Raw genomic sequence first — 27155 nt, 5'->3', positions numbered from 1 at the left:
TCATGTCAAGAGGGAATTTCCCCATGAATAACCATGAATCAACCATAATCTAAGGACATAGCTACACTACAAAATTAAGTTGACCTAATTTACATCAGCATACAGCCGCTGCAGTAATTACATCGGTTGTGCGTGCCTACACTTTGCTCGTTGTGTTGGCGGGTACTGTCACAGTGTGGGGCATTGTGGGACGGCTTCTGAAAGCCAGTAACAGCCGATGTAAGCAACACAGTGTCTACACTGACACTGTGTGGACCTAACTACATCAACCTTGACTCTACGTTTCTCGTGGAGAAGTTAAGTCAGTGTAGCAGGGCAGTTATGTCAGCAGGAGTAAAATTTTAGTGTAGACACTTCCAGAGTTAGGTCAATGTAAACTGCCTTTGTCGACCTAACTGCGTAGTGTAGATCAGACCCGGGATAATTTAAAAAGGACAAAGCTTTTTAAAAAGAGTCTTGGAGGAGAGGCTGATCATCTAGAAACTGAGGGACAGCTTCTCGAAGGAAAGCTACCCACGAACATGAGATCCCCCCTACAGCTTAATGGGAGCACCAGAAAGCTGTTAAAAGACAATAGGTAACTTGTATTAGACAAGGGATTTTATCCAATAGAAAAGTATAAAGCCTGAGGGTTGCATCTATATGTTTATTTTCTTTGTAACTTATGCATATCTGCTTTCCCTTACTAGTTCATCTTGGAGTCTGTAGGTTTTCTATTAAACTTTTGGTTTAATTTTATCCCATGTAGGTTCTGGTGTGCAAACTGTGTGGAGCGTGTACACCAAAATCAACTGATAACTGGAGGGCTGGTTTCACACCTTTGGAACTGATGAACCACAGGAGAATGGTCTGAACAGCTGGCAATTAAGAACTCATGGAAGATGGATTTGGGGAGACTCCAGATGTTGGGATCACCCTACCAGAAGTAACTAGACTGGTGAGGACCAAGGTGAGACCATATGCTTGTGGGCTGGCTATACAACGTCAGGGATCTGAACCACAGCCGCCCGGTACCAAGGCACCTCCAAGTTACAGGACAGGGGGTGACAGACATCTTACCAGTGTGGTAAAACATCAGCCTATTAGGTGCTACCACAATATAAATGCTGATGCACATAGAGACTTGTTCACCTTGGAGTTGCATGTGATGCTCTGCACGCTGTTTGCAGATCTCATTATGGATGTACACCCTCACTCTGCACAATCTGAGCTTTTGTTTTTAAAAAAAGCTAACTTTCTAGCCACTATGGTAGCCAAGAAAACCTTCCACATGTGAACCAAGTGTAATGATGCAGTGATACCTGCCTGAGTCTGCAGATTGCCTCTATTGGTGCTCAGCGCTTCCTTGCAACTGCAGAATGAAACTGACTTATAGAAGCTATTCAGAATGCCTGGGCAACAGTGAAAACTGACTAGAAACAAGCCAATTTCACTCTGAAGCTGCTCTGGAGAGTTATGACCAGCAGCAAAGAGAGGTGCTGAAGGCAGTAACTGGAGAAGGACTCAAAAATCTGAGGCTGGCCAAGAACAGAACCACAGACTGACACCCTCTGCAGCAGCCAGGAGTCCAGCTGGCCCTCCTGGGCCACCAGCAAGTGCTATGAGCCATGGTTTGAAAACGACTGCATGTGGCCAGCTGAGGCCCAGTGTACCCTAAAACAGGCTGGCTGGCTGACTGACTGGAGGCTCAGCTCACACCACACACACTTGTGGCAGGGCTCATGCAGCTCCTTGAACACAGCGAGCTAATCGCCTCCTTTGTAAAGAGCTCTGGGATCTACGCACCAGGAGGTCTGGGTAAGAGCCAAGTTATTGTTATTACTCCAGCAAAAGCCGCCCTTGCCCCCCCCCCTTCCCGGCACAGCCGCCCCACCATCACAGCCTCCCAATGCCCCTCCCCCACCAGCACAGCCCCCCCACGCCCCTCCCTCTGCCATCATAGCCCCCAATGCCCCTCCCCCACCAGTGCAGTCCCCCCACGCCCCTCCCTCTGCCATCATAGCCCCCAATGCCCCTCCCCCACCAGCACAGCCCCCCCACGCCCCTCCCCTGCCATCATAGCCCCCAATGCCCCTCCCCCACCAGCACAGCCCCCCCAACGCCGGGACGCTGTGCGCGGAGGTTCTGCGTCCCGCCCCACCTGAGGGCACATAGTCCTCGTCCTCGGCGGAGGAATACTCCTCCGATCCCGACATGCTGCCGACCGGCACCGCCGCCGCCTGTTCCAAGCCAGCCGCTCAGGCCGCCAGCCGGCACCAGAGAGACGTAGCAAAGCGGCCTAGAGCGCCCTCCGCGACTCGCGCCTGAGCTATAGAATCAAAGGGGGTCGGCTAGAGCGCCTGTTGGTGCTCGCGTCCGTGGGGGAGGTACCATAGAGCCACGCACTGGGAGGCTTAGAGCGCCCTATTGCGATAGGAGGCACCATAGAGCTATGAGCTGAGAGGCTAGAGCGTCCCCTGTGATCCTGCGCGAGCCATAGAGGAACTAACCGGCCCTCACCTCATTGAGGGGAACCGGAAGGGAACGGAAAGGAACATCCGGCGCTACCTGGATACGGAAATGGCTTTTCTGCTGTGCGGCGCTCTCTGTCCGAAAGAAGCACCAGGCTGCTGCTGGGACCAGTACGCCCTAGCGCGCCTTGCGCGCCCCGCAGCTGTGGGGCTTGTAGTTCCGTAGTAGCTGCGCACTCTGCTGTGAGCCAGATGCCTGGGGTCTGTGCCCAGCTCGCTGCGAGGCTGTGGGCAGGTGATGTTGCCTCTCCACTCCTGGGGATAATGACACTGGCCCACCTTGCTAGAGGCGCCTGAGGCTGAATTAGCTATTGTCTATGCCGTTGCTGCATTCAGTCTGCTGCCAAGCTACAGAGAGCCCTGCGGCACCTCATAGACTAACATGTATTGGAGCACGAGCTTTTGTGGGTGAATACGAAATACTGAATACTTCATCAGCTGATAGATTTCCAGTCCAAGCTGTGATTGTACAATGCTCGGAGGCTGATAACACACACAGGGTCCCTGCACCAACCATCTTGCTGCTACCCTATGTTCCTTTATTGCCTTAAAAATAGATGGCCAGTTAATTACCTGCCTACCCTCCTCCCCGTGCAGCACTTGGGCTCAGGCTTCAGAGCGAAGTCGCTGCACGGGGTGGCCAGGCCTTTGGCTGACAGGCGTGGTGAGCAGTGAGGGAGGCGCCGGTCAAAGCAGGAGGGGCCGTGGGGGCCAGCTCTGCGGATGGTGTCTGCAGTCTGAGGCCCCACGTGGACGACCGGGTCTGTAGCGCCCGCTGTGATCCCAGTACCGCCCTCTCCCTCCCGGACAAGGGGACCCTGCACTCTCCGAGCACGGAGCAGCTTCTGACGCACAGAGCTGGGCGGCTCCCGGGTGCGCAGCGCCATCCTCCCGCAGGGGGCGCACTTGCGCTTGCGAGAGGAGGCATGTCCGAGCGGCGTCCCGCCCCTCTACGCACAGTGGGGTGATGGGCGGAGGTCCTTGTCTATCTTGGTGAGAGACGGGCCCCGAGGAGCGAGCCGCGGTGCGATTGGAGCACAGAGCCGTCCGTTCCCCCGGGGCGGGGTGACGGATTCCGAGAGGCGATCTGCAATCTCAGGCGCGGCGCCCAGGCTGCTGCGTGCCTTTAATGGCGGCGGAATGGAAAGCGGCGAGCCGGGCGCGGGCGGGCTCCTGCAGCAGATCTTGAGCCTGCGTCTAGTACCGCGGATGGGCAACGGCACCCTGTACGCCACCCCGCTGGTCAGCTTCCCAGGTACCGGGCCAGCCCCTCTCAGCCCCGCCCCCTGCCGAGTTCCCCCCCGGAACCGGGTTCCCGGCCCCACCTTCCGGGACCCCGAGCAGGTCTGTTCTCCGGCCCCGTCCTTCGGGACAGCAAACCCGACCCGGTCCCTCCGGGACCCCGAGCCCGTCCTATAGTCCGGGAAGCCGGTGTAGTGACGGATACTGCTCCTCATAGGAGTGCTACTGGTAGCACTTTCCGATACGTATAGCTTGTTAGAAGTTGCTATTGTATTAAACTGTTACCTGATGTAGCAAATGCGTACGGTAGCAGTTTCTTGCACTATAGTAGTACATGTGAAATTGCTACGTGTAGAAATGTGCTATCTGTAGCAGTTAGTGATACGTATAGATTGTAAGAAACAGCTTCGGTAAAAAGATGCTACTTTATTTGTACATGTTTGAAAACTGTTATCATATTTCTATGCCATTATATCCAGAACTGATCCCTGGAGAACCCCACTTGTTATGCCTATCTTATTTATCGTTATGTCCATCTAGGTTTCATTTCCATAGTTTGTTTAGGAGAAGATCATGGAAGACAGTATCAAAAGCCTTACTAAAGGCAAGATATACCACATGTACTGCTTGTAGGCTTATTACACTGTTAAAAAAAGCTATCAGGTTGGTTTTACATGTGAGACTGCTTGAAATACATTTTTTAGCAAAGTTGGACCTCTTGCTGCTGCGGGTAGCATGGTCCTACAGGTGGCATTTTCACACACACATACGTGTATGAAACTGCAACCTATAAGAATGTGCTGCTACCTGCATCACTGCAATGTGATGAAGCTAATTCCTCTGTAGGAATGTCACCTCGTTGCTCTCTCATTTAATTTTTCAGACATTTTCTTTAGCCTTTGTCTTCACTGTTAAAACTTAACTTGTCTTGTGTAGTTTTCTCACTGCTAATAAAACTAATGAAAAAGGCCTATGTCTGTATAATGAGGACAACAGATATATTAGACCAGTGGTCTCCAACCTTTTTTTGTCTGGCGGGCGCCAGACGACGAGCCATGGAGGACCGTGGCGGCGGACGAACATCCGCCGAAATTCTGCTGACAAGTAGCAACATCAATAGGCGTTGCCGCCAAAATGCCGCCGACAGGTAGCAGCATTTCGGTGGATGCTCGTCCTCTGGCCAGTATGCGGGTGCACTTAGATGCCCCAGTGGGAGCCATGGCACTGCGTTGGGGACCCCTGTATTAGACACACCTGGATTATTTTTCAGTGGTTGATAATATCAGATCCTTATCGTTCTCAGTATGCTGAGGTGAGCTGAAGTGTCTGTCTTCCCATCATCCAGATTCCTGGATCAATCATTTTTCAACGTTCAGTCTTTGTACCTCAAGTGTTTCTGGTTGTTCTTGTAGGTTGTCATTGTCATCGTCATGACGTGGGTCAAACAGCACCCACTGTATAGAGGTATCTGATCATGGTCAAGTAGTCCCCATTGTATAGCACTATCATTCTGAGGCACAGTTCACAAAAATCATTTCTCTATCTCTTTTGTCCACTACACCACACAAGAGAGGTGGGAGGCACAGCAACTTCTGTCTAGCACCAGGTGATAGATCCGGAGGGGTGAAAATATCTGTTGCTGAAATCAGAATTGTAGCTGGCCTATTTATCTGTCCCTCCCCTGTTAACTCAAGAGTAAAATGTTATACAGATAAAGCTACACAGGATTGTTTCAGTGCCATGTTTATTATGATAACACAATTTGATCTATAACCAATAGCTAATACCTAATACTTATACACACACAATTCAAATGTTCTGCAGCTGCTGGATGTAGCTTGAGTACGTGGCCTGATTTTGCAAATTGGGTTTGTAGCTTGTGGCGGCTAACTGGCCAGGAAAGCCGGGCATGAGTAAGGGCTGTCTCTCTGTCAGGCGTGCACAGATGCCACTCAATCTTGGCAGCAGAATGTTACCCAAAGTCTTCCATCTCACCCATCTTTTTTTATAGGCTTTTAGTTTGAATCAGTAGTCTAGCTGTGTCAGGCTGCCTCAGGTTTTGGTGTGATTGATCACCCGTCAATTGGACCTGTCTTTGATGTTGCTTCAATTGTACCTTTGTTCTTTTCTTTTGGGGTAGGGTGGACTCTTCTTACGTTGTCAGGGCTGTTGTCTGCATCTTCAGCCATTGGTGTTTGCACTTAACTTTATCAGGATAGGCTTTGGCTGGAGGTTGATTCCATTATCCATGCATACCTCATTCACACACCTGAATTAAGGTTACAACAGGGTTTTGCAAAATGGAGTAAGCATTTTAAAGTGGGGTTTTAGTTACAATAGGGAATCTTATTTAAAAAAAAAAGTAATGTAATGAACAATTTAGAATGTTGGTAGGCAAACGGGAGTTGCAGTGTTAGAACAGTGAAGTTTGGTTTGTTCATTTGATACAAAATAAAATTTATATTAATAATCGTAATTGTTTCTATTCTTTAATGTCATAAATTCAGCTGTACATTGACCTGCAAATAACCCTTCAATCCAGAGGTATTGAATGGGTCATACTTTATGTAATTGTCTCATTCAATATAATTTTTTTGAAATAATATAAGCTAGTGGTTTCAGCATCCAACAGAACATGCCACACATTACAATTAACGTTGAACTTATCAGAATAAAGAAAAGAATAATTGGGTGTAACAATTTAAGGTTCAGAAAAGGGCAACTAAAATGATTAGGGGTTTGGAGAGGGTCCCATATGAGGAAAGATTAAAGAGGCTAGGACTCTTCAGCTTGGAAAAGAGGAGACTAAGGGGGGATATGATAGAGGTATATAAAATCATGAGTGATGTGGAGAAAGTGGATAAGGAAAAATTGTTTACTTATTCCCATAATACAAGAACTAGGGGTCACCAAATGAAATTAATAGGCAGCAGGTTTAAAACAAAGATCTTCTTCACGCAGCGCACAGTCAACTTGTGGAACTCCTTACCTGAAGAGGTTGTGAAGGCTAGGACTATAACAGCGTTTAAAAGAGAACTGGATAAATTCATGGTGGTTAAGTCCATAAATGGCTATTAGCCAGGATGGGTAAGGAATGGTGTCCCTCGCCTCTGTTTGTCAGAGGATGGAGATGGATGGCAGGAGAGAGATCACTTGATCATTGCCTGTTAGGTTCACTCCCTCTGGGGCACCTGGCATTGGCCACTGTTGGTAGACAGATACTGGGCTAGATGGACCTTTGGTCTGACCCGGTATGGCCGTTCTTATGTTAAGATGGGGCCCATCCTTTCAGAATATCATACCAATGGTGCGTTTTCAGTCAGTTGCATATTGTGGTTGTTTTTCTTCATTAGTTTGTACAGACTTGTCCAATTGACCCACAAAGACAAGTTAAAGTTTAGAATTTTACTGGTATCCGCTGTGTTAGTTCTTTTATCCTCATGAGTTGGGAAGTAATAGGTTAAGGTGGGAGTTTTTAACATAGTTAATCATCACTCCTTAAATATTAATAAGCCACACTTAAAATCTGTAAACTGTGTTCCATTTCAGTTAACAAAACTATTAACAGGTCCCCTTGCCTTTCCTCAGCACTGCTCAACTTCAGGTACTTCTCTAGCTTCTGGCCCACAGCCCCGTTATCAGGGCCAGCTGGGCTGTAACTGAGCTGGCTGCAGCTGTGTACCACCCAGAAACATACGTAAGGAAAAGGTTATTTTCGTGTTTTGTCAGCAGAGGAGTTAAGACTGTCATATCTTTAGCTCATACCCAATCCATCTCACTTTCTGTTAGAATAATAGCTAATAATTGTTGTTCAGAACACCACAAAGCTAACAGGTACTGCCCTTCGCAGTTCTCAGGAACTGCTAATGGTAAGAATTCACTACCTGCAGCAGCGAGAGGTCTAACTTTGCAACAACAACAAAAAAAAGGCTGATGTAGCTGATTCCTTCAGAGAGCTGTCTTACATTCCAGTGGTGTGAGAAATTGCTGCCTGTAGAAATTAGCTTCATCACATTGCAGTGCTACAGGTAGCAGCACATCCCTATAGTTTGCAGTTTCATACACATATATGTGTGTGAAAATGCTCTCTGTAGGAACGTGCTACCCGCAGCAGCTAGAGGTTCAACTTTGCTTTAAAAAAAAAAAAAAAAGGCCATCTGATGTAGCTGATTCCTACAGATAGCAGTCTTACATGCATACAGGTTGGATAAACACAGTCAACAGCCATCTTGCATAAAGTATTTATTAGCTATGTCATATCCATATCATAAGCATATTTTCATAAAGAATATAGAGTATAATGTCACATCCCACATGTATGTTTGCTGATCTGCAAATAATAAAGGCGCATGCTCCTTTGGATGCAAATGCTCATGACAATAGTCCAGAACCATGCAAGCTCAATGATTCTGTGTGAGATGGCAGACAGTGAGAAGGGCCAGGCAGGTTAGTGGGTTTAGAAAAAAAGATGTAAACATTATGTATACATTTATGCATTATAAGAAGTTTGATCCCATGGCCACAACCACCCCTGTCTGACCAGTTTGGTACCCAGCATACACTGCCAAACCAAAGCTTCCCAAAATACAGTGGTGGACAGTGGGATATCTATTCATAGTGCTTCTCACTCTAAATCTATACAAGTGCTTCTGGTGAGTACCCTGACTGCTGAGGCAAGGAGTCCAGGAGGCATGCACACAAGTGACCTAGTAACCATAGTGACTCTATGCTGACATAATGTGAGTTAACCCACACTTAAACTGTAGATATGGCCTTAGGTATATGAAATGTTTGGGAGTATGAGGGTAGACTACAATTCATTCAGGTGTTTCGGCTCAAGGCATTGGAACTGACCTTACTGCACCCTACAGGCTCAGGAACAAAGATTTTAAAATTTTTGTGGTTGTAAAGGTATCTTGGGGTTCATAGATTCATAGATTCTAGGACTGGAAGGGACCTCAAGAGGTCATCGAGTCCAGTCCCCTGCCCTCATGGCAGGACCAAATACTGTCTAGACCAGGGGTCGGCAGCCTTTCAGAAGTGATGTGCCGAGTCTTCATTTATTCACTCGAATGTAAGGTTTCGCGTGCCAGTAATACATTTTAACATTTTTAGAAGGTCTCTTTCTATAAGTCTATAATATATAACTAAACTATTGTTGTATGTAAAGTAAATAAGGTTTTTAAATGTTTAAGAAGCTTCATTTAAAATTAAAATAAAATTCAGCCCCCCGCCCCTCCCGGACCGGTGGCCAGGACCCGGGCAGTGAGAGTGCCACTGAAAATCAGATCGGGTGCCGCCTTCGGCACTCGTGCATAGGTTGCCTACCCCTGGTCTAGACCATCCCTGATAGACATTTATCTAACCTACTCTTAATTATCTCCAGAGATGGAGATTCCACAACCTCCCTAGGCCATTTATTCCAGTGTTTAACCACCCTGACAGTTAGGAACTTTTTCCTAATGTCCAACCTAAACCTCCCTTGCTGCAGTTTAAGCCCATTGCTGCTTGTTCTATCCTTAGAGGCTAAGGTGAACAAGTTTTCTCTCTCCTCCTGATGACACCCTTTTAGATACCTGAAAATTGCTATCATGTCCCCTCTCAGTTTTCTCTTTTCCAAACTAAACAAACCCAATTCTTTCAGCCGTCCTTCATGGGTCATGTTCTCAAGACCTTTAATCATTCTTGTTGCTCTTCTCTGGACCCTCTCCAATTTCTCCACATCTTTCTTGAAATGCGGTGCCCAGAACTGGACACAATACTCTAGTTGAGGCCTAACCAGCCCAGAGTAGAGCGGAAGAATGACTTCTTGTGTCTTGCTCACAACACACCTGTTAATGCATCCCAGAATCACATTTGATTTTTTTGCAACAGCATCACACTGTTGACTCATATTTAGCTTGTGGTCCACTATAACCCCTAGATCCCTTTTTGCCGTACTCCTTCCTAGACAGTCTCTTCCCATTTTGTATGTGTGAAACTGATTTTTTTTTCCTTCCTAAGTGGAGCACTTTGCATTTGTCTTTGTTAAACTTCATCCTGTTTACCTCAGACCATTTCTCCAATTTGTCCCGATCATTTTGAATTATGACCCTATCCTCCAAAGCAGTTGCAATCCCTCCCAGTTTGGTATCATCTGCAAACTTAATAAGCGTACTTTCTATGCCAATATCTAAGTCGTTGATGAAGATATTGAACAGAGCCGGTCCCAAAACAGACCCCTGTGGAACCCCACTTGTTATACCTTTCCAGCAGGATTGGGAACCATTAATAACTACTCTCTGAGTACGGTTATCCAGCCAGTTATGCACCCACCTTATAGTAGCCCCATCTAAATTGTATTTGCCTAGTTTATCGATAAGAATATCATGCAAGACCGTATCAAATGCCTTACTAAAGTCTAGGCATACCACATCCACCGCTTCTCCCTTATCCACAAGACTCATTATCCTATCAAAGAAAGCTATCAGATTGGTTTGACATGATTTGTTCTTTACAAATCCATGCTGGCTATTCCCTATCACCTTACCACCTTCCAAGTGTTTGCAGATGATTTCCTTAATTACTTGCTCCATTATCTTCCCTGGCACAGAAGTTAAACTAACTGGTCTGTAGTTTCCTGGGTGGTTTTTATTTCCCTTTTTATAGATGGGCACTATATTTGCCCTTTTCCAGTCTTCTGGAATCTCTCCCGTCTCCCATGATTTTCCAAAGATAATAGCTAGAGGCTCAGATACCTCCTCTATTAGCTCCTTGAGTATTCTAGGATGCATTTCATCAGGCCCTGGTGACTTGCAGGCATCTAACTTTTCTAAATGATTTTTAACTTGTTCTTTTTTTATTTTATCTTTTAAACCTACCCCCTTCCTATTAGCATTCACTATGTTAGGCATTTAGGTTGGATATTAGGAAAAACTTTTTCACTAGTAGGGTGGTGAAGAACTGGAATGGGTTACCTAGGGAGGTAGTGGAATCTCCTTCCTTAGAGGTTTTTAAGGTCAGGCTTGACAAAGCCCTGGCTGGGATGATTTAGTTGGGTTTGGTCCTGCTTTGAGCAGGGGGTTGGACTAGATGACCTCCTGAGGTCCCTTCCAACCCTGAGATTCTATGATTCTATGATTCCTTCAGACTTCTCGGTGAAGACCGAAACAAAGAAGTCATTATAGATGTGTGTTTGTTATATTTTGAAAGGAAAAACTGTGAGTGGGTTGAACAAAGAATTAGATCAGTCCCTCAGGATAAGTACATTGGCTATTAGCCAAGATAATCAGGGATGCAGGCCCATGCTCTGCATGTCTTTGACTGCCAGATGCTGGGAGTAGACAATGGGATGGTTCAATGAGTCTGGTCTGATCATTCCCTTAGAAGCACGTGACATTGGCCACTGTCACAAGACAGGATACTAGATTAGGTGTCCTATTGGTCTGACCACCAATATTTACACCATTGGTGGATTGACTCAAAACAAAGTTTTGACAATACGCCAGAAATTCAGTCAGAGTGGAAGTCAGATGATCCAGCAGAATAAACATCTGCTCTAAAAATGAGAAGAAAAAATTCAGGGAATCCCAGCAGCAGATAAGACAACTTGGGAAACTGCTTGGAGACTCTATGCATTCAGAAACAGTGATAAGGGATTCTTTTGTTTCTGAGGGGATAGATGTAAAATGTTTCACCAAATTAAGTCTCAGGGATAATCTACAGTGGCAAGTGAAAGCGCTATAATTGGCTGGCTCAGGGGTGTGAAAAATCACACACACACACACACCCCTGCGCAGCAAGTTGGAGCGCTTTAAAGCGCTAGTGTGGACAGGCTCATCTCCCAGTGCTCAGAGCTAATCCCCTCATCAAGGTGGATTACCAGGAGCACAGCGCTTTGAAATTTGTAGTGTAGAAATAGCTTCAGTAGGTTAGATCAGCGGTCCCCAACCTTTTTGGCACCAGGGACCGGTTTCTTAGAAAAAAAAATTTCTGCGGACCTGTGGGATGGTTTTGGGACGATTCAAGCGCATTACATTTATTTTTGTACTTTTATTTCTATTATTATTGTAATATATAATGAAATAATTATACAACTGACCATAATGCAGAATTAGTGGGAGCCCTGCCCCCTATCTGACCCCCACCCACTTCCTGCCCCCCCGACTGCCCGCCCCCCTCAGAATCCCTGACCCATCCTGCTCCTTGTCCCCTCACCATCCCCCAGAGACCCCCACCACCCTGGGACCCCACCCCTGCTCCCTGTCCCCTGACTGCCCCAACCCCTATCCCCCACCCACGCTGAGTCCTGACAGACCCCCCCCCCCCGGAACACCCACAATCCAACCCCCCCCCATTCCCTGCCCCCTGACTGCCCCCTCAACCTCCGCCCCCTCTCTGTGCCCTGACTGTCCCCAGGACTCCCTGCCCCTTAGCCAACCCCGCTGGCCCCAGCCTCTTACCCCCGGCTCCCTCCCCTCGGAGCCTCAGCGCCTCGCCCGACAGCTGCAGCGTGCCTCCGGCGGGGCCTGAGCTCCGTCCCGCTCAGAGCCGCGTGGTGAGAGGGCGGGGCTGTGAGCTCCATGCTGAGTGGAGGCAGCTGAGCTCAGCCCAGAGCTCGCAGCCCCGCCCCCTCACCACGCGGCTCTGAGGGGGCGGGGCTCAGGGGCCCTGCCGGAGACACGTCGCTTGATGTGCTAGGGGTCGGTTCGCGGCCTGGTTCCTAACAGGCCGCGGCCCGGTACCGATCCGCGGCCCGGGGGTTGGAGACCCCTGGGTTAGATCTGGCGTGACCAGATGTCCTGATTTTATAGGGACAGTCCTGATTTTTGGGTCTTTATCTTATCCTATTACCCCCCACCCCCATTCTGATTTTTCACATTTGCTATCTGGTCACCCTAGTTAGATCAGACAAAGAGGAGCTGCATTGATGTGTCTGTGCCTTTAAGAACCCAGCCCTGGGAAGCCGAGGTGCTGTCTGTGAGAGGGGAAATAAAAAAGCCCCTCTGCCCCCCCACCATTTTTGCAAACACTGGTGTCTCAGTCACACTGGGGTAACTGCTACCCCCTCTGCCCCTGACTGTGCTGGATTTTGCCCTTAAGAACATAAGAACATAAGAAAGGCCGTACCGGGTCAGACCAGAGGTCCATCTAGCCCAGTATCTGTCTACCGACAGTTCTTGGTCATCCTCTGTCAGTGCCTCACCGCAAACTTAACTCCTGCTCCTCCCCCCCACCCTGATTTTGCCCTTTAGCCCCTCTCCTAACCCTGCCTCCAGCTGCCTGACCCCCCTGACCAGTAAATTTCCATCTCCTGCTCAGATCCTGGGCACCCCCCGCTCTGAATTGCCCTCTTTGCCCCTTTTTAACCCCTCTAAATAGCAGTCAGCAGATTTTTCACGGCTAATAAGGGCAGGGTAAAGGGCAGTGGCTTCAGCAGCTGTTACTGAGCATGCTCAGTTCATGTGACCATACAAAAAAGCCACTTTGCTCAAATAAAAAAGCCTCTGGCCCCCACAACAAACTGTTTTGCAAAGCACTGCTGGTGTCTCAGTGCCAATGAGGTAATTGCTGCCCCCTGTGCCCCTGCGTGTGCCGGGTTTTGCCCTCTGACACCCTCTGCCAGTGCCTCCCTCCTGGGCTTAACTCTGCCTCTTCCCCCTCCCATTCCTGATTTTGCCCTTTAGCCTGCTTGACCCTCCAGACCAGTAAATTTCCACCCCCTGCTCAGACCCCCCCCCCCCCCCCCCCCGATTCACCCCCTTTGCCACTTTTTAAACTCTGTCAAAAGCAGTCAGCAGAATCCTAGGGGTATAAGGGCAGGGTAAAGGGCAGTGGCTTCAGCAGAAGTACTGGGCATGCTCAGATATACTGTAAGTAGCACATTCCTATGAGGAGCAGTATCCTTCACTACACCCGCTGCCGCAGCTCCTGGCCACATCCCTTCTCCGGATCCAACCCTCCCTACCCCATCTTTCAGGACAGTCTCCAGCTATGCCCACATCCGCCCCAGACCCAGTCTTTCTCCTCCGGGACCAATCCCCCCCATGACAGACCTGCCCCCATCCGCCCAGGACCGCCCCCAGGCACGTTCCCCTCTTCATTCATCAGTCTGGATGCTCTGATCACATTCTCTCTTCTTTACTCTTTGTCTGAACTAAGCAGTCCCTGGCTCTGGAATCACTCCTGGTCTTTCACAGTTTTCATTGCATGACTCCAAGCCCCCGCTGCTGTCTGCTCTTTAAGAAAGGGTGACCAGAACTGAGCAAATCTAATTGAGTCGGTGCTGAACTCATCTGCCGGAGCCTGCCCCTAGGGCTCCTATCCTTGCGATCGCTGATTAGGTGATGGCCACACTGGGAATCTTTTGTAAACATGTCTTTTAGGTAGGTAAGGTTAGAGAACAGAGTTGTGGTGTCTCTGCCAGAAAGAAGCTCATCAAATGGGTTTGCATTGCTCCTAGATTCAAGCCAAACCCTGCCAGGCCTCAGCAAGTTCTGAAACATGGTAAATGCTTGGGAAGCAGATGTGAGAAACGGTGACTAAGTGTTCTTAGTGACAGTAATAGTTCAATGGCCAGGGAATGCTCAAATGCAATCAGGCAGTGACTCTGACCTTTAAAATCAATTTGCTTGATTGTGTCCCATATGCACCAGCCACCAAAACCATGCTTCCATTTTAAAACCTGTAAGTAAACAGGGCCAGCTCCAGGCACCAGCGCAGCAAGCTGGTGCTTGGGGCGGCCCATGGAAGGGGGCAGCACATCCAGGTCTTCGGCGGCAGGTCCCTCAGTCACTCTTGAATTGCTGCCAAAGAATGAAGCGGCGTGATAGAGCTGCTGCGGATTGCGGCCTTTTTTATTATTATTTTTTCTCTTTGCCGCTTGGGGCAGCAAAAAAGCTGGAGCCGGCCCTGTAAGTAAAACCTTCTCCCTCCCTCCCTCAGGCGAAATGAATGTAGGTACCAATAGGGTCACTTGAATCAAAGGCTATTAGCCAAGATGAGCAAAGGTGGTGTCCCCTAGCCTCTGTTTGCCAGAAGCTGGGAGTGGGGGACAGGGGACGGATCACTTGATGATTATCTGTTCTGTTCATTCCTTTTGGGGCACCTGGCATTGGCCATTGTCGGAAGACAGAATACCTTGGTCTGACCCAGTCTGGCCGTTCTTATGTTCTTAATGTTCTTAATCCCCTTTTTTATTCGTCCCCTGTATGGATGGATATCTTTGGCAGTACAGTTGCTTCTCCAGCTTTCATGACATTTGACACCCCATATAGTGAATGGCATTTAAAATAGAGGGACTAGTTTACAGTATGAGCAAAATGGGCTGCAGGCTTACAGTGTACATGCAATATCAGTCTGATACATACAGTCTTTGTATAGTTTGGAGCTCTGGAGTGAAGCCTTTTCTGATTATTACAGTACAGTATTGCTAGTTGAAGCAAGTGTAAAAAGGGGCTGCTCTTTGGTTAGTTGTTGAGAGGCTGGACGCAAGGATGTCTTTGCCTGCATTAAAAACTACTAATCATCTAATTACAGCTTTGGTATCACTTCAGTCACAAATGCAGGTTGTGTTTTACTGAACTTCCTTTCGTTCCAGAGAATAGTGATACAGAACTCAATTTTGTTTACTCAGTAGGAAGGCCTTTCTAACAGCGATCTCATCGGGAAATTTAAAAAAAAAGAGTCCTTGGCTATTTCTCTCACTTCTACTCTTGAGACCTCGTTCACCGCAGTATTTAAGCTGCTTTTTTTTTAATATAGCACTGCCTCAAGATTCAAAGATCAGAAGGGACCATTGTGATCCTATAAACGTCCGTGTAACACAGGCCAGAGAACACCCCCAAAATAATTCCTAGAGCAGACTTTTTTTTTTTAGAAGAACATTTAATCTTGATTTAAGAATTCCATATTATTCTGAGCGCAGAATATAGAAGTGGCAAGCTTGTTTGATTACCTGTAACTCCTTGTTTTGTTTACGAATGCATTTTGTTTGGACCAACTCTATTAAAATAGGTAAGCTGTTGAGACTCCAACTGCATTAAATAATGGAAAATGTAAAAAGCAATAGATGCATAGCTGTAGTGTCAAATTCAAATCAGAGGTACAATTAATAACTTCTTTTTGAGGGAGAGTTAATTAATTTGTAGAGCTTTTGTTATTTTAAAAAGATTAAGCAGGCCTTGAAAGTGCACATCCATACAGAGCTTGGTATTATAATACAATAATACGTAATAAGACAAAGGAGAAATACAGCAGGAGTTACTGTAAACATCCTTAGAAATGAGGAACAACAGTGGTTCTCAAAGATCATCATTTTAGTCCTCTGGCAGAGCTATCAGGACTCCAGTCCCCACACTCCCAAAAAACAAAACAAAATAGTTTCCAGAATCTGTGGTATTAACACTTGTCACATTACAAGACTTTACATTCCTTGCTTGGTTAACCTGAAATAACTTCTGCAGAAGTTGTACAGGAGTCTTTGTCAGCAAGCTTACAGGTCGAGTTCTGCTTCATCATGGGAAGAAAAACTCAAATCGGTTTTTCTGCCAACTTAATTTAACTGCTTCCTAATGATGCTTGAATCCAGGCTATCCTCCTGGAGAGAGAACTGCTTCTGAAGTACTACATTTACACAAGAGTAAAAAATTGCCTTCTGTTTCTAGGCATCCCTATTGCTCAGGTTCAAAGGCAGCTGATCTCTAGAAGAACAGATGCAGAGCAGTAGTAGTCAAAGGATTAAAACAAATTGCAAGTAATAGCATAGATTTCTTTATTATTGTACTCTGCTGTTTGACTTAAAGATGTGGTTTTCAAACAGCCCTTTAGTGCTAGAAATCCAAGCTGTTAACTAATTTTCCAGCAGAAATCGAGCACATAAATAACACAGGATCTTTATGCCGTGGCAATTGGTTTTTTTTCCTCTCAGGGTCAGTACTAGAATTTTTTTTTAAATACTCAAGATTTTATGGGTGCCCTAGCACCAAAACTTGCATCCATGTTGACTATCTGGGTGAATCCATCTCATATTTAGTCAGTTTACAAATACAACTTTTCCTTAATTGCCAGTCCTGCAAACTCAACTGGGGATATGCAGGTCAAGATCGCTGCTATCTGGCTTGTGCATCATCGCTAGGGCCCTATCAAATTCATAGTCCATTTTGGTCAATTTCACAGTCATAGGATTTTAAAAATCATACATTTCATGATTTCAGCTATTTAAATTTGAAATTTCACAGTGGGGTCCTGACACAAAAAGGAGTTGGGAGTGTGGGGTCACAAGGTTATTGTAGGGGATGTTGCAGTACTGCTACTCTTACTTCTGTGCTGCTGTTGGCGGCGGTTCTGCCTTCAGAGCTGGGCAGCTGGAGAGCGGTGGCTGCTAGCCGGGAGCCCAGCTCTGAAGGCAGAGCCGCCACCAGCAGCAGCACAGGAGTAAGGATGGTATGGTATTGCCACCTTTACTTCTGTGCTGCTGCATGCAGAGTTGGGCCCTCAGTAAGCAGCCACCGCTCTCTGACCACCTACCTCTGAATACAGCAGCACATAAGAATGGGTGGCATGGTATGGTATTGCTATCCTTACTTCTGTGCTGCTGCTGGCAGGGCACTGCCAACAGCCACCGCTCTCCGGTTGCCCAGCTCTGAAGGCAGCGCAGAAATAAGGGTGGCAATACCGTGAGCCCCCTAAAATAACCCTGTAATAACCCTATAACCCCTTTTGGGTCAGGGACCCCAATTTGAGAAATGCTGGTCTCCCCCATGAATCTGTATAGTAGAGGGTAAAAGCACACAAAAGACCAGATTTCACGGTCCGTGACATGTTTTTCATGGCTGTGAATTTTGTAGGGCCCTAATCATCACCAATAACAAGTGACAGGTCACATCCTGCCTGCAAGGATATCTCTGTAGCCCTTGTCCTGAATGGGGTTGGATGAGTGTAAATGAGGGAAGAATTTGGCCCTGCAGTTGTTCCACTCTGCACCAGCCAGCATAAAATCCAGCTGTAGCTGTGTTAACTCATTGGAGTAAAAAGCAGTCAATCATGTTATTGTCATAAAACTAAGCAAGTCTGACTCTATACTGTGAGGAAAATTTTCCAGACTAAGGAGGTGCTGCCATTCTTATTCAGTGTCACTTTCAAGCTAGATCATGGGGTTCAACGCATAGTCGTATTCCTTGGCCATGCCAAAGAAATTGCTCTCCTGATCTCTTCCTTACCTTCCCCCAACCCCACGAAGAAGGCTCATTTTGTGACAGCGATACGGACCAGTGCAGTGTTCTGTCTAGTTACTGCTTTTTCAGGTTCTTATTCCAAAATATTTTGGTGTTACTTTGATCTCCCTGCAGCATGAAATAAGTTTTGGTAGCATGAAGAGATTCACAGAATTGTGCCTGTATCTTGGCTCCTATAATAAAGAAATTATCAGATTGTAGATGCTCAAGGCATTATTACAGGGCTGTTTACACTTGTGATGCATTGTAGTTTTGGAAGTTATGAAACTTTCAAATTGTTCTGAAGTCAGGGCAGGCCTTTGCAGTGGCTGAATGTTGTCTTAGCATTGCCATCCCTAGTACAGAACAAACTTCTGTAGCTGCCCGTAGTGAGGTCACAGCTTGGTCCCTTACATCATGGACACCCTTAGGGTACATGGTCTATATCTTGTTTCCTCTTAAACTCTTTAGAGCAAGAACTTTGTCATCCTGCGTGTTTGTACAGCACCTAGCACAGAGGGAGCCCAATCCTGATAGGAGCCTTTGGTAGCTGCTCTTGTGTTCAGGTAGATGGTGAAGTGTCCTGTCTGTGTCAACATCCTTTCTCCTTGCCTTGCAGAAATGTGGTATGGTGTATTCCTGTGGGCACTGGTGTCCTCTCTCTTTTTCCACATCCCTGCGGGGTTACTGGCGCTCTTCACCCTCAGACATCACAAATATGGTAGGTTCATGTCCGTAAGCATCCTGTTGATGGGCATCGTGGGACCAATTTCTGCTGGAATCTTAACAAGTATGTTAGACGTTCCAAAGTACTCCTTTGACTGATGGGTGTCTGTTAGTGAGAGTTCACTTCAGAAGCTTGCTAAAGTGGGATGCTATTTCTTCCCCATGAGAAAGGAGCTAACATCTCAAAGTAAGGGTCCTGCCCCATGTGTTTTAATCATAGAATATCAGGGTCGGAAGGGACCTCAGGAGGTCATCTAGTCCAACTCCTGCTCAAAGCAGGACCAACCCCAACTAAATCATTCCAGCCAGGGCTTTGTCAAGCCTGACCTTAAAAACATCTAAGGAAGGAGATTCCACCACCTCCTTAGGTAATCCATTCCAGTGCCTCACCATCCTCCTAGTGAAATAGTTTTTCCTAATATCCAACCTAAACCTCCCCCACTACAACTTGAGACCATTACTCCTTGTTCTGTCATCTGCCACCACTGAGAACAGTCTAGATCCATCCTGTTTGGAAACCCCTTTCAGGTAGTTGAAAGCAGCTATCAAATCCCCCCTCATTCTTCTCTTCTGCAGACTAAACAATCCCAGTTCCCTCAGCTTCTCCTCATAAGTCATGTGCTCCAGCCCCCTAATCATTTTTGTTGCCCTCCGCTGGACTCTTTCCAATTCTTCCATGTCCTTCTTGTAGCATGGGGCCCAAAACTGGAGACAGTACTCCAGATGGGGCCTCACCAATGTCGAATAGAGGGGAATGATCACATCCCTTGATCTGCTGGCAATGCTCCTACTTATACAGCCCAAAATGCCATTGACCTTCTTGGCAACAAGGGCACACTGTTGACTCTTATCCAGCTTCTCGTCCACTGTAACCCCTAGATCCTTTTCTGCAGAACTGCTGCCTAGCCGCTCGGTCCGTAGTCTGTAGCCGTGCATGGGCTTCTTCCGTCCTAAGTGCAGGACTCTCATGAGGTTCAACAAGGACAAGTACAGATTTCTTTTGGCCCAATCCTCTAATTTGTCTAGGTCCCTCTGTATCCTATCCCTACCCTCCAGCATATCTGTCTCCTCCCAGTTTAGTGTCATCTGCAAACTTGCTGAGAGTGCAGTCCACACCATCCAGATCATTAATGAAGATATTGAACAAAACCGACCCCAGGACCTACCCTTGGGGCACTCCGCTTGATACCAGCTGCCAATTAGACATGGAGCCATTGATCACTACCCATTGAGCCCGACGATCTAGCCAGCTTTCTATCCACCTTATAGTCCATTCATCCAGCCCATACTTCTTTAACTTGCTGGCAAGAATACTGTGGGAGACCATTTCAAAAGTTTTGCTGAAGTCAAGGAATAACACGTCCACTGCTTTCCCCTCATCCACAGAGCCAGTTATCTCCTCATAGAAGGCAATTAGGTTAGTCAGGCATGACTTGCCCTTGGTGAATCCATGCTGACTGTTTCTGATCACTTTCCTCTCCTCTAAGTGCTTCAGAATTGATTCCTTGAGGACCTGCTCCATGATTTTTCCAGGGACTGAGGTGAGGCTGACTGGCCTGTAGTTCCCCGGATCCTCTTCCTTTCCTTTTTTAAAGATGGGCACTACATTAGCCTTTTTCCAGTCATCCGAGACCTCCCCCGATCACCATGAGTTTTCAAAGATAATGGCCAATGGCGCTTCGATCACATCCACTAACTCCTTTAGCATCCTCGAATGCAGTGCATCCGGCCCCATTGACCTGTGCTTGTCCAGCTTTTCTAAATAGTCCCAAACCACTTTTCTCCACTGAGGGCTGGTCACCACCTCCCCATGCTGTGCTGCCCAGTGCAGTAGTCTGGGAGCTGACTTTGTTCGTGAAGACAGAGGGAAAAAAATCATTGAGTACATTAGCTTTTTCCACATCCTTTGTCACTAGTTTGCCTCCCTCATTCAGTAACAGGCTCACACTTTCCTTGACTTTTTTCTTGTTGCCAATATACCTGAAGAAACCTTTCTTGTTACTCTTAACATTTCTTGCTAACTGCAACTGCAAGTGTGATTTGGCCTTCCTGATTTCACTCCATGCCTGAGCAATATTTTTATACTCTTCCCTGGTCATTTGTCCAATCTTCCACTTCCTTTAATGCGCTCTTTCTCTAGTGTCTTCCACTGAGGATTTCAAAACGAGCTCAAATGGAGCACAATTAACATAGAGCTGGGTGATAAATGTGGAATCTAGCTGTGGCACATCTAGTCACTTTCAGACTTGAAATATATTTAACATATTTTACAGTGATCTGTATGTTTGCCTGAAACTGAACAAAGGATTCTGAGTTATGGGCACAAAAGATCCTGGTCTACAGAGTCCCACATCTCATTGAATAAACAGTTTATCTAAAGAAGCCCCATACAATATGCCATTCAATGAGGCATTAGCAAGGTTTTATTCCTTCCCCATTATACTTCTGGACTGTGCTTGGTATCACATTGCAATGTATGTGTAATGTGCTATTGCTGTCCTTCTCAGGATCCAGTTCAGCATTCTCTCTCTGTCTGCCATACTCCCACCTTGTAGTGGGAGTACATGTCTGTCTCTCATATAATGCTTTGCATTTTCCCCAGTGAAATCCCTTCCATTGGCCCAGGTCCTTCTGTAATATCCAGTCTCCTCTCCTGTCGGAACCTCTCTCCACTTCCCTTAACTTGTGAGGATGGTAAACAAAGCATCCAGCACGTGTGTACGTATACCACCTATAGTAAAACCTGCTAACAGTGATCTATCAGATAATAAAATCTCAGTACCTCCCTGTTAATTGTGGTGCTGTGACAGTCTAATAGGGTAGCTGGGAAACTAAACCCTCCTTTGGTGGCTGTTAAGTGTGGACGGGCCTATTCCATAGGTAAAACTTCATTAAAAGAACGCTGACATGTCTCGCTAAGTACACTGTGCTGTTGTAGGCATTAATGAAGTGAAGAGTTGGAGAAGAAAATGTTGAAATTAAGACTCTAGTCTTAACTGCTGAATAAAGAGCAATTCTTTCCAGCTCCTTAGCTTTTAAAATGTACTTCAGGTGTTTGGTTTAAACAAATGTCTGGTTAATGACTGGAGACTTTACAAAGACCAGGCAAAATTTTGTTTATATTGCTTTTTGTAAGCACAGTTATTTGCTAGCATGATTATTTTCTTTTATTTAGATGTAAAACCCTGATGTATTCAGTGGTTTGGACATCTAAATAACGAAAACTGAGCATACAAAAATAGACCAGACTGTGAGATTGGCCCTTGCTGTCCATTGCTGTGTATGACTAAGTTTCTATCTCCAACTTGCCATAGCACATTAACGCTCTTTTCTTATCAGGTGCAGCTATTGCTGGAGTTTACAGAGCTGCCGCAAAACAAATGATCCCCTTCGAAGCGCTCACTCTAGGTGTGGGGCAGACATTCTGTGTGATGGTGGTTTCCTTCTCACGGATTTTAGCAACTCTATAGCATTCCATTGGAGACTTGAGTCTGAAGATCAAATCGGGAGGGGAGAAGATGTCGACTGCGTGGCAGAAGTAGTCCATGAATGTGGCAGTTTTTCAATCTCTGGGCAGAAAACATCATGAGACGAAGATCCTGGACGTATCTGGAAGGTGTTATGTCTTTGGTTTTCTAAAGGCCTGCTTCTGTCACTGATTTGGTAGCAGAATGATTTAAACTAGGGAAGAGATCTAATCTGAGGGGTTATGTGCTCCAAATGAAGTTCCTCAACACAAAGGTGGTTTGTTTATACTTGGCTTCTGTAAAGTACAAAAGCAGGCACAGTAAAAAGGCTTGTCTTGATTTTCTTGTAGCACATCTGTGTACACGCTTTCCTGGAAAATAAGGGGTTAAATATTTCACAGATGCTACTGCAAGCGTTATCATCTTCAAACCAGAATATACTGTTTGATCAGTCTTCGGTCTGTTGTATACTTGGTTGAAATTGAAGCTAATTTATTAACATTTATTTTGTTACATTTTGGTAACATTAAGTGCCAAGGTTTTTTGGGGGAGGAGTCTAGGGTGACCAGATGTCCTGATTTTATAGGGACAGTCCCGATTTTGGGGTCTTTTTCTTATATAGGCTCCTATTACCCCCCACCCCCTGTCCTGATTTTTCACACTTGCTGTCTGGTCACCCTAGAGGAGTCATAAGATGGGGTGGGAGGTTAGTAACATTTAGTATAATGTTTCAAACAATGAACTGTTGTAGCAACAGAAAGAATCCACAATGGGACATAGAGAGGTTCTGCTGTAGAAATGTTACTACTGAATGACGTGGCAAGTGCAGAGTTCAGTGAATGCTTTGACCTCTCGCTACTTTACACTTTGTGATTGAACCTTTTAAAACACTTTTTAAAGATGTGAAATGCAGTTTTTATGAGATATATTAATTCCCTTTCTGGCCCCCCTCTTTCTAATGCTAAGTGTTGGGCTTAGTGGGGGGAGCAGCAAAAGGAAACCTCATTTTAGATACTTGGAAATGGAAATTGGTGCCAGATTGCATTCACGTTCATTGCTGAGGCAGGAGAATTATTGTATGTTAAGAGGTCACTATTGATAACATCCTATTACAGTGAAACTTACCAGCCACCATATACCTTCTGCTAAGGGGGCAAATGACCACTACCCCAGCAACAAGTAGTTGGAAATCACGTGTGTATCCCTCTTGATTTCCAAGCCTTGAAACAGCCTGACTTTGATTAAGCTTTTGTTAGTTCTCCCTTTAAGTACTTAGTCTTAACATTTTTACAATGGCATGATGCTAATTCAAGTCTTAATTTGATGTTGTAATAATCAGAGGTCCAGAGATTTAGAATTCTGCAGGTGGCTTCCATGACTGCACAGTTGCAGTCACACCATGTGCCAACTGTCTCTCTTAACGGGCCACTTGCACATACCGCTATGGTACCTGCAAGCACAGACTGTGCACATCCTCCATTCTAAATATCTGGGCCTAACTGTCTCTGAGATGTCTCCATGGATTGGATGCCTCCTTGGGGGTCCCAGAAAGTGTTGAGGGGATTTGCCCTTCCTTCAGTGACTAGTACTGCCAGGAAACATGATCTCTTCTGTTTTGTTTTTTAAGAAAAGGATTTTAAACTCCTTTCTCTCTGCTCTTGTGCAATAAGGGCCCCTGTACAGCCCTGTGCTTTCTGTGGGGCTGGTGTATCCCTGGTTCTCTAGAGCCTGGGGATTAACCCTAAGCATTCCTTTCAGGCTGTGTAGGATCTGCAGCTTCCCCACTGTTTTGTCATGGTGCCAAGGGCAGTGTATTTGCATTTCTAGATCAATTAATGGAGTCCTTCAGCTTGCTACAAGAGAAGCATCAGATGTGTCCATTAGTAGGGCATCCGCTCCTCAGGAGACACGTTTAAAAAAGTGGTTGTCTTTTTTTTTTCTTTTCTTTTTCTCTAACTGAATTTGGTTTAAATTATTTTATTAACAAACCAGGCAAACCAGATTGCTTTTTACATCTAAATTCCTGCTTCCTTTTACAATAACACCCATCACTTCCTCTGAACCGAGTGCTATCTACCATAAACAGTCAGAAGAGAGGTAGTGCACTTGTCGCAGCATAAAGAGAATCGTGTCATGTTGCCCATCAACAGTTACCTGGAGAGGCAGTTTATTGTGATGAGGCCTTCCTAGAATCTATCTAAACTAGACCAGTCAGCATTAGTCAAAAAAATACAAGCTGTGGTGTAGTCTGAGAGAGGCTTTCATGTGAGTGCCTAGTCTTGAGGTGGCAAAGGTTCAAATTATATGTAACTGCTGTTGTAACCCACTGAACACCAAGTAACTTATACTAAACACTGGGACTTCTAAATGTTTCCTATGTGTGTTATGCTGCATGCAAAGGGCTGTCATTATTATCCTTGTATCCCTCTCTCCTGGTGGCTCAGGCTTGGGTTAGCTTGGTCACCTCAGACTCTTTCCCAAGAGTCTGAAAGGAGGAAAAGCAGTATGAAATGAGCTATGTAAAAGTCACCTTGTATCTTGTCCTGTTTCCCACTTATCTCCAATATCTGCACAGCATAGCCCATGTCCTAAACACAGCTTGCTTGCACAGATGACCCTGAATTTTGTTGGGTACAAAATTCCTTCGTCTATAAAAGTCTTGGGTCACGGGGCTCGGGTCAGGTAAACTCAATATCTTAGAATCCTTTCTTTATAGGGGCCACTAGAAACTGGCGTTCCAGACATGTGCAGTGCCCCCTGTGCCTGTGTTCCCACTCCCGTGTTTGGACTCTCAAGAGCAAGGATCATGCCCCATGGGAGAGTTTAACAGAAAAGGCTTAATGATATCCTGACACGAAAGAGCAAAGAATCTGCAGGTCTCAAATAAGGACAATCCAGGGGGATAAATTAAGCTGGAGAGCAGGTGCCCTCATTTATACAGCCAATTTTGTTGAGCCAGCAGTCCCCCAATCTAGAAGGTTGTAGAGGAAACTTTGTCTTTCCGCTGACTGTTCCTGTAGGGATGTGAAGAAAGCAGGGGTGGGAGGCGGGAGCTGGTGCCAAAAAGTTCTCCTAAGAGATCTCTCGGCTCACAGGTAGCGCACTGCTGCTTTCTATTGCCGCTCACTAGAAGAGTTCTTTTGACCGTTAATTGCTGTGGTTTGGACTTGAATGAGAAAAACTCATAATTATGAGCTAGAACAAACATGAGGATAAAATGGCTTAGAGCAACTGGAAGACCTAGAAGCTGTTCTGTTTTCTATCTATTTAATTTCCTTAACTACCATTTATCTGCTCATCTTGAAGAATGTGAATATGCATCTTCAGTAGGTATTGGATGTTGAATGATTTGTTATCTGTAGTGTTTATCTGAATTTGCCCAGGTTCAGTGAATTTTTCAGGGAGCGGTCTTGTAAAGGTGACCAGTCTTATCAAATACTGAGTCCCATGGGCAAGGCTGTTCATATTGTTTTGGAGATTCCCCTATCTTCGGTTTTCTCCAGTCTTATTTTCCACCCTCTGTTGAAATGCAGAAGGCTACAGGGGAGACATCCTTCTCTCTCCTTTCCCACGCAATAAACCTAACGCAAAAGGAGCACTTGTGAGCTGATATAACAAATCATTATTAAAAGCAATGTCTGTCTTCCACCCCCACCATCAAATGTGCTTGCTCAGTTCCTTAATGTCCTTTCAAACTTAATTAAGGAAGTAGAAGAAGCTCACAGTTAATCTTCATCTGGTATGAATGGACGTAGCATCACTGAAATAAATAGGGCTATGTTAGTTTACAAAAACTGAGGATCTGGCCCTCCGCCTGTACATAAAAATATTTACTGGGGGGCAGAGAGGGACTGAATCTTAAGAGCCAGTGAAGACACTGTAATAACAGTTTATGCCTAGAAGGTAGCTCTTTGTCACCAACTTTTTATCAAAGGTCTGTGCAGCTGTTGCATGGGGCTGTTAAAATGACCCAGGCTTGTTTTGGTGCAGTGCAGTTCCCACTGCATCGTGGGGCAAAATGACCAAAACTAGCAAAGAACTTGTAGAAAAATGTGAAAGCACAGGTGCTGTTGACTGACTGTTGAAGGTGCATTTCATCCTAGTCCAGAGGGCCTAATCAAAGGCTTAAGTGAAGCAAAGAGCCTGGCAAGAGGCCTTCTGCACTGGAGTCATTTTATGCCTGGAGCAGAGGTTCGTGGTCCTGTTGTTCATGTGTGTGCACATACTGTGTGCTGGTTTGAACCAAATCAGCCTCCCTTTCTATCTATCTCACTGCTACAGCCAATATGAGCAAATCTTTGTATAACAGAAAACAATGTAAAAGTAAATTCTATTTTTCTACTGACACTTCTAATGCTGGTGTTGCTGTTTACCAATAAAGTCTAATGATCGCTGTGAAGCAGACCTGTGTACATCGTCTTTGTGGAGCGGTGGGAGGGTGGATAGTGGTGCTTCCCATTCAACTGTTTCCTGTTCCTTTGTTTTAGTGAGCTAATATAGATAGAGAATTAGGTGAATTTCCTGCTAAAAGCCCAATTTGTTATATATGGAAATCCACACTATCTATCCCGTGCCTGGAGTCTGTTATTTCAGTAAGATCAGCTGGATTATGCACACTTAATTTAGTGTCTATAACTGCCATTGTAATACTTTGCTTTTCATCAGAGGCTCTCCAAATGCTACCCAAGGGTCAGGCAGCTTTAGGGGGAAAACTGAGACTAAGCGATATGCCCAAGGGCCCACCAGCTCAGTGGCAGAGCTGCCTCCCCTCTAATTACTAGGCAATAATTTCCTTTAAAGAAATGTCCTCCTTGTGTCCTGAACCCATAACCCAAAAGGCTTCATTGCAGGACTGAGGAGAGAGACTCAGTAACAGCACTAGTTCAGGCAGAGATGTTTATTCATGAGATGCAGACGGGTGCTGGGGTGTCCTGTGTACACTGCTGGTGAAATCATTCCTGTAGGCCAGGCTCTCACCATGGCATATTTCTTCCTGTCCAGTCCATTATGATCCCATG

The 27155-nt window shown here is 45.9% G+C and overlaps 2 protein-coding genes across 4 annotated transcripts in view; one reads left to right on the top strand and one right to left on the bottom strand.

The window, feature by feature from the left end:
- The window catches only part of CFDP1 (craniofacial development protein 1), a 139343-nt gene extending 136905 nt beyond the window's left edge, over nt 1–2438 (bottom strand). The window contains exon 1 of one of the 2 annotated variants that reach the window (XM_044987577.1): nt 2141–2438. In XM_044987577.1, the coding sequence (XP_044843512.1) occupies nt 2141–2195 (55 nt within the window). In that variant the 5' untranslated portion in view covers nt 2196–2438. The remainder of the gene's footprint in view (nt 1–2140) is intronic. The other variant, XM_044987576.1, reaches the window with a different exon arrangement.
- Nucleotides 2439–3545: 1107 nt separating this feature from the next.
- On the top strand, nt 3546–26536 carry TMEM170A (transmembrane protein 170A). 2 transcript variants are annotated; one of them, XM_044987655.1, is made up of 3 exons: nt 3546–3765; nt 18564–18665; nt 22010–26536. In XM_044987655.1, exons 1-3 carry the CDS (start codon nt 3651–3653, stop codon nt 22138–22140), a joined length of 348 nt encoding a protein of 115 aa, XP_044843590.1. In that variant the 5' UTR covers nt 3546–3650; the 3' UTR covers nt 22141–26536. The 2 variants fall into 2 exon arrangements, with proteins under 2 accessions (XP_044843590.1, XP_044843589.1); XM_044987654.1 differs by having other exon boundaries at nt 18564–18734.
- The last annotated feature ends 619 nt before the right edge of the window (nt 26537–27155 follow it).

Source organism: Mauremys mutica, chromosome 14 (assembly GCF_020497125.1).
Source record: "Mauremys mutica isolate MM-2020 ecotype Southern chromosome 14, ASM2049712v1, whole genome shotgun sequence".
Lineage (NCBI taxonomy): Eukaryota > Metazoa > Chordata > Testudines > Geoemydidae > Mauremys > Mauremys mutica.
This window is presented reverse-complemented; position numbering and strand designations above follow the sequence as displayed.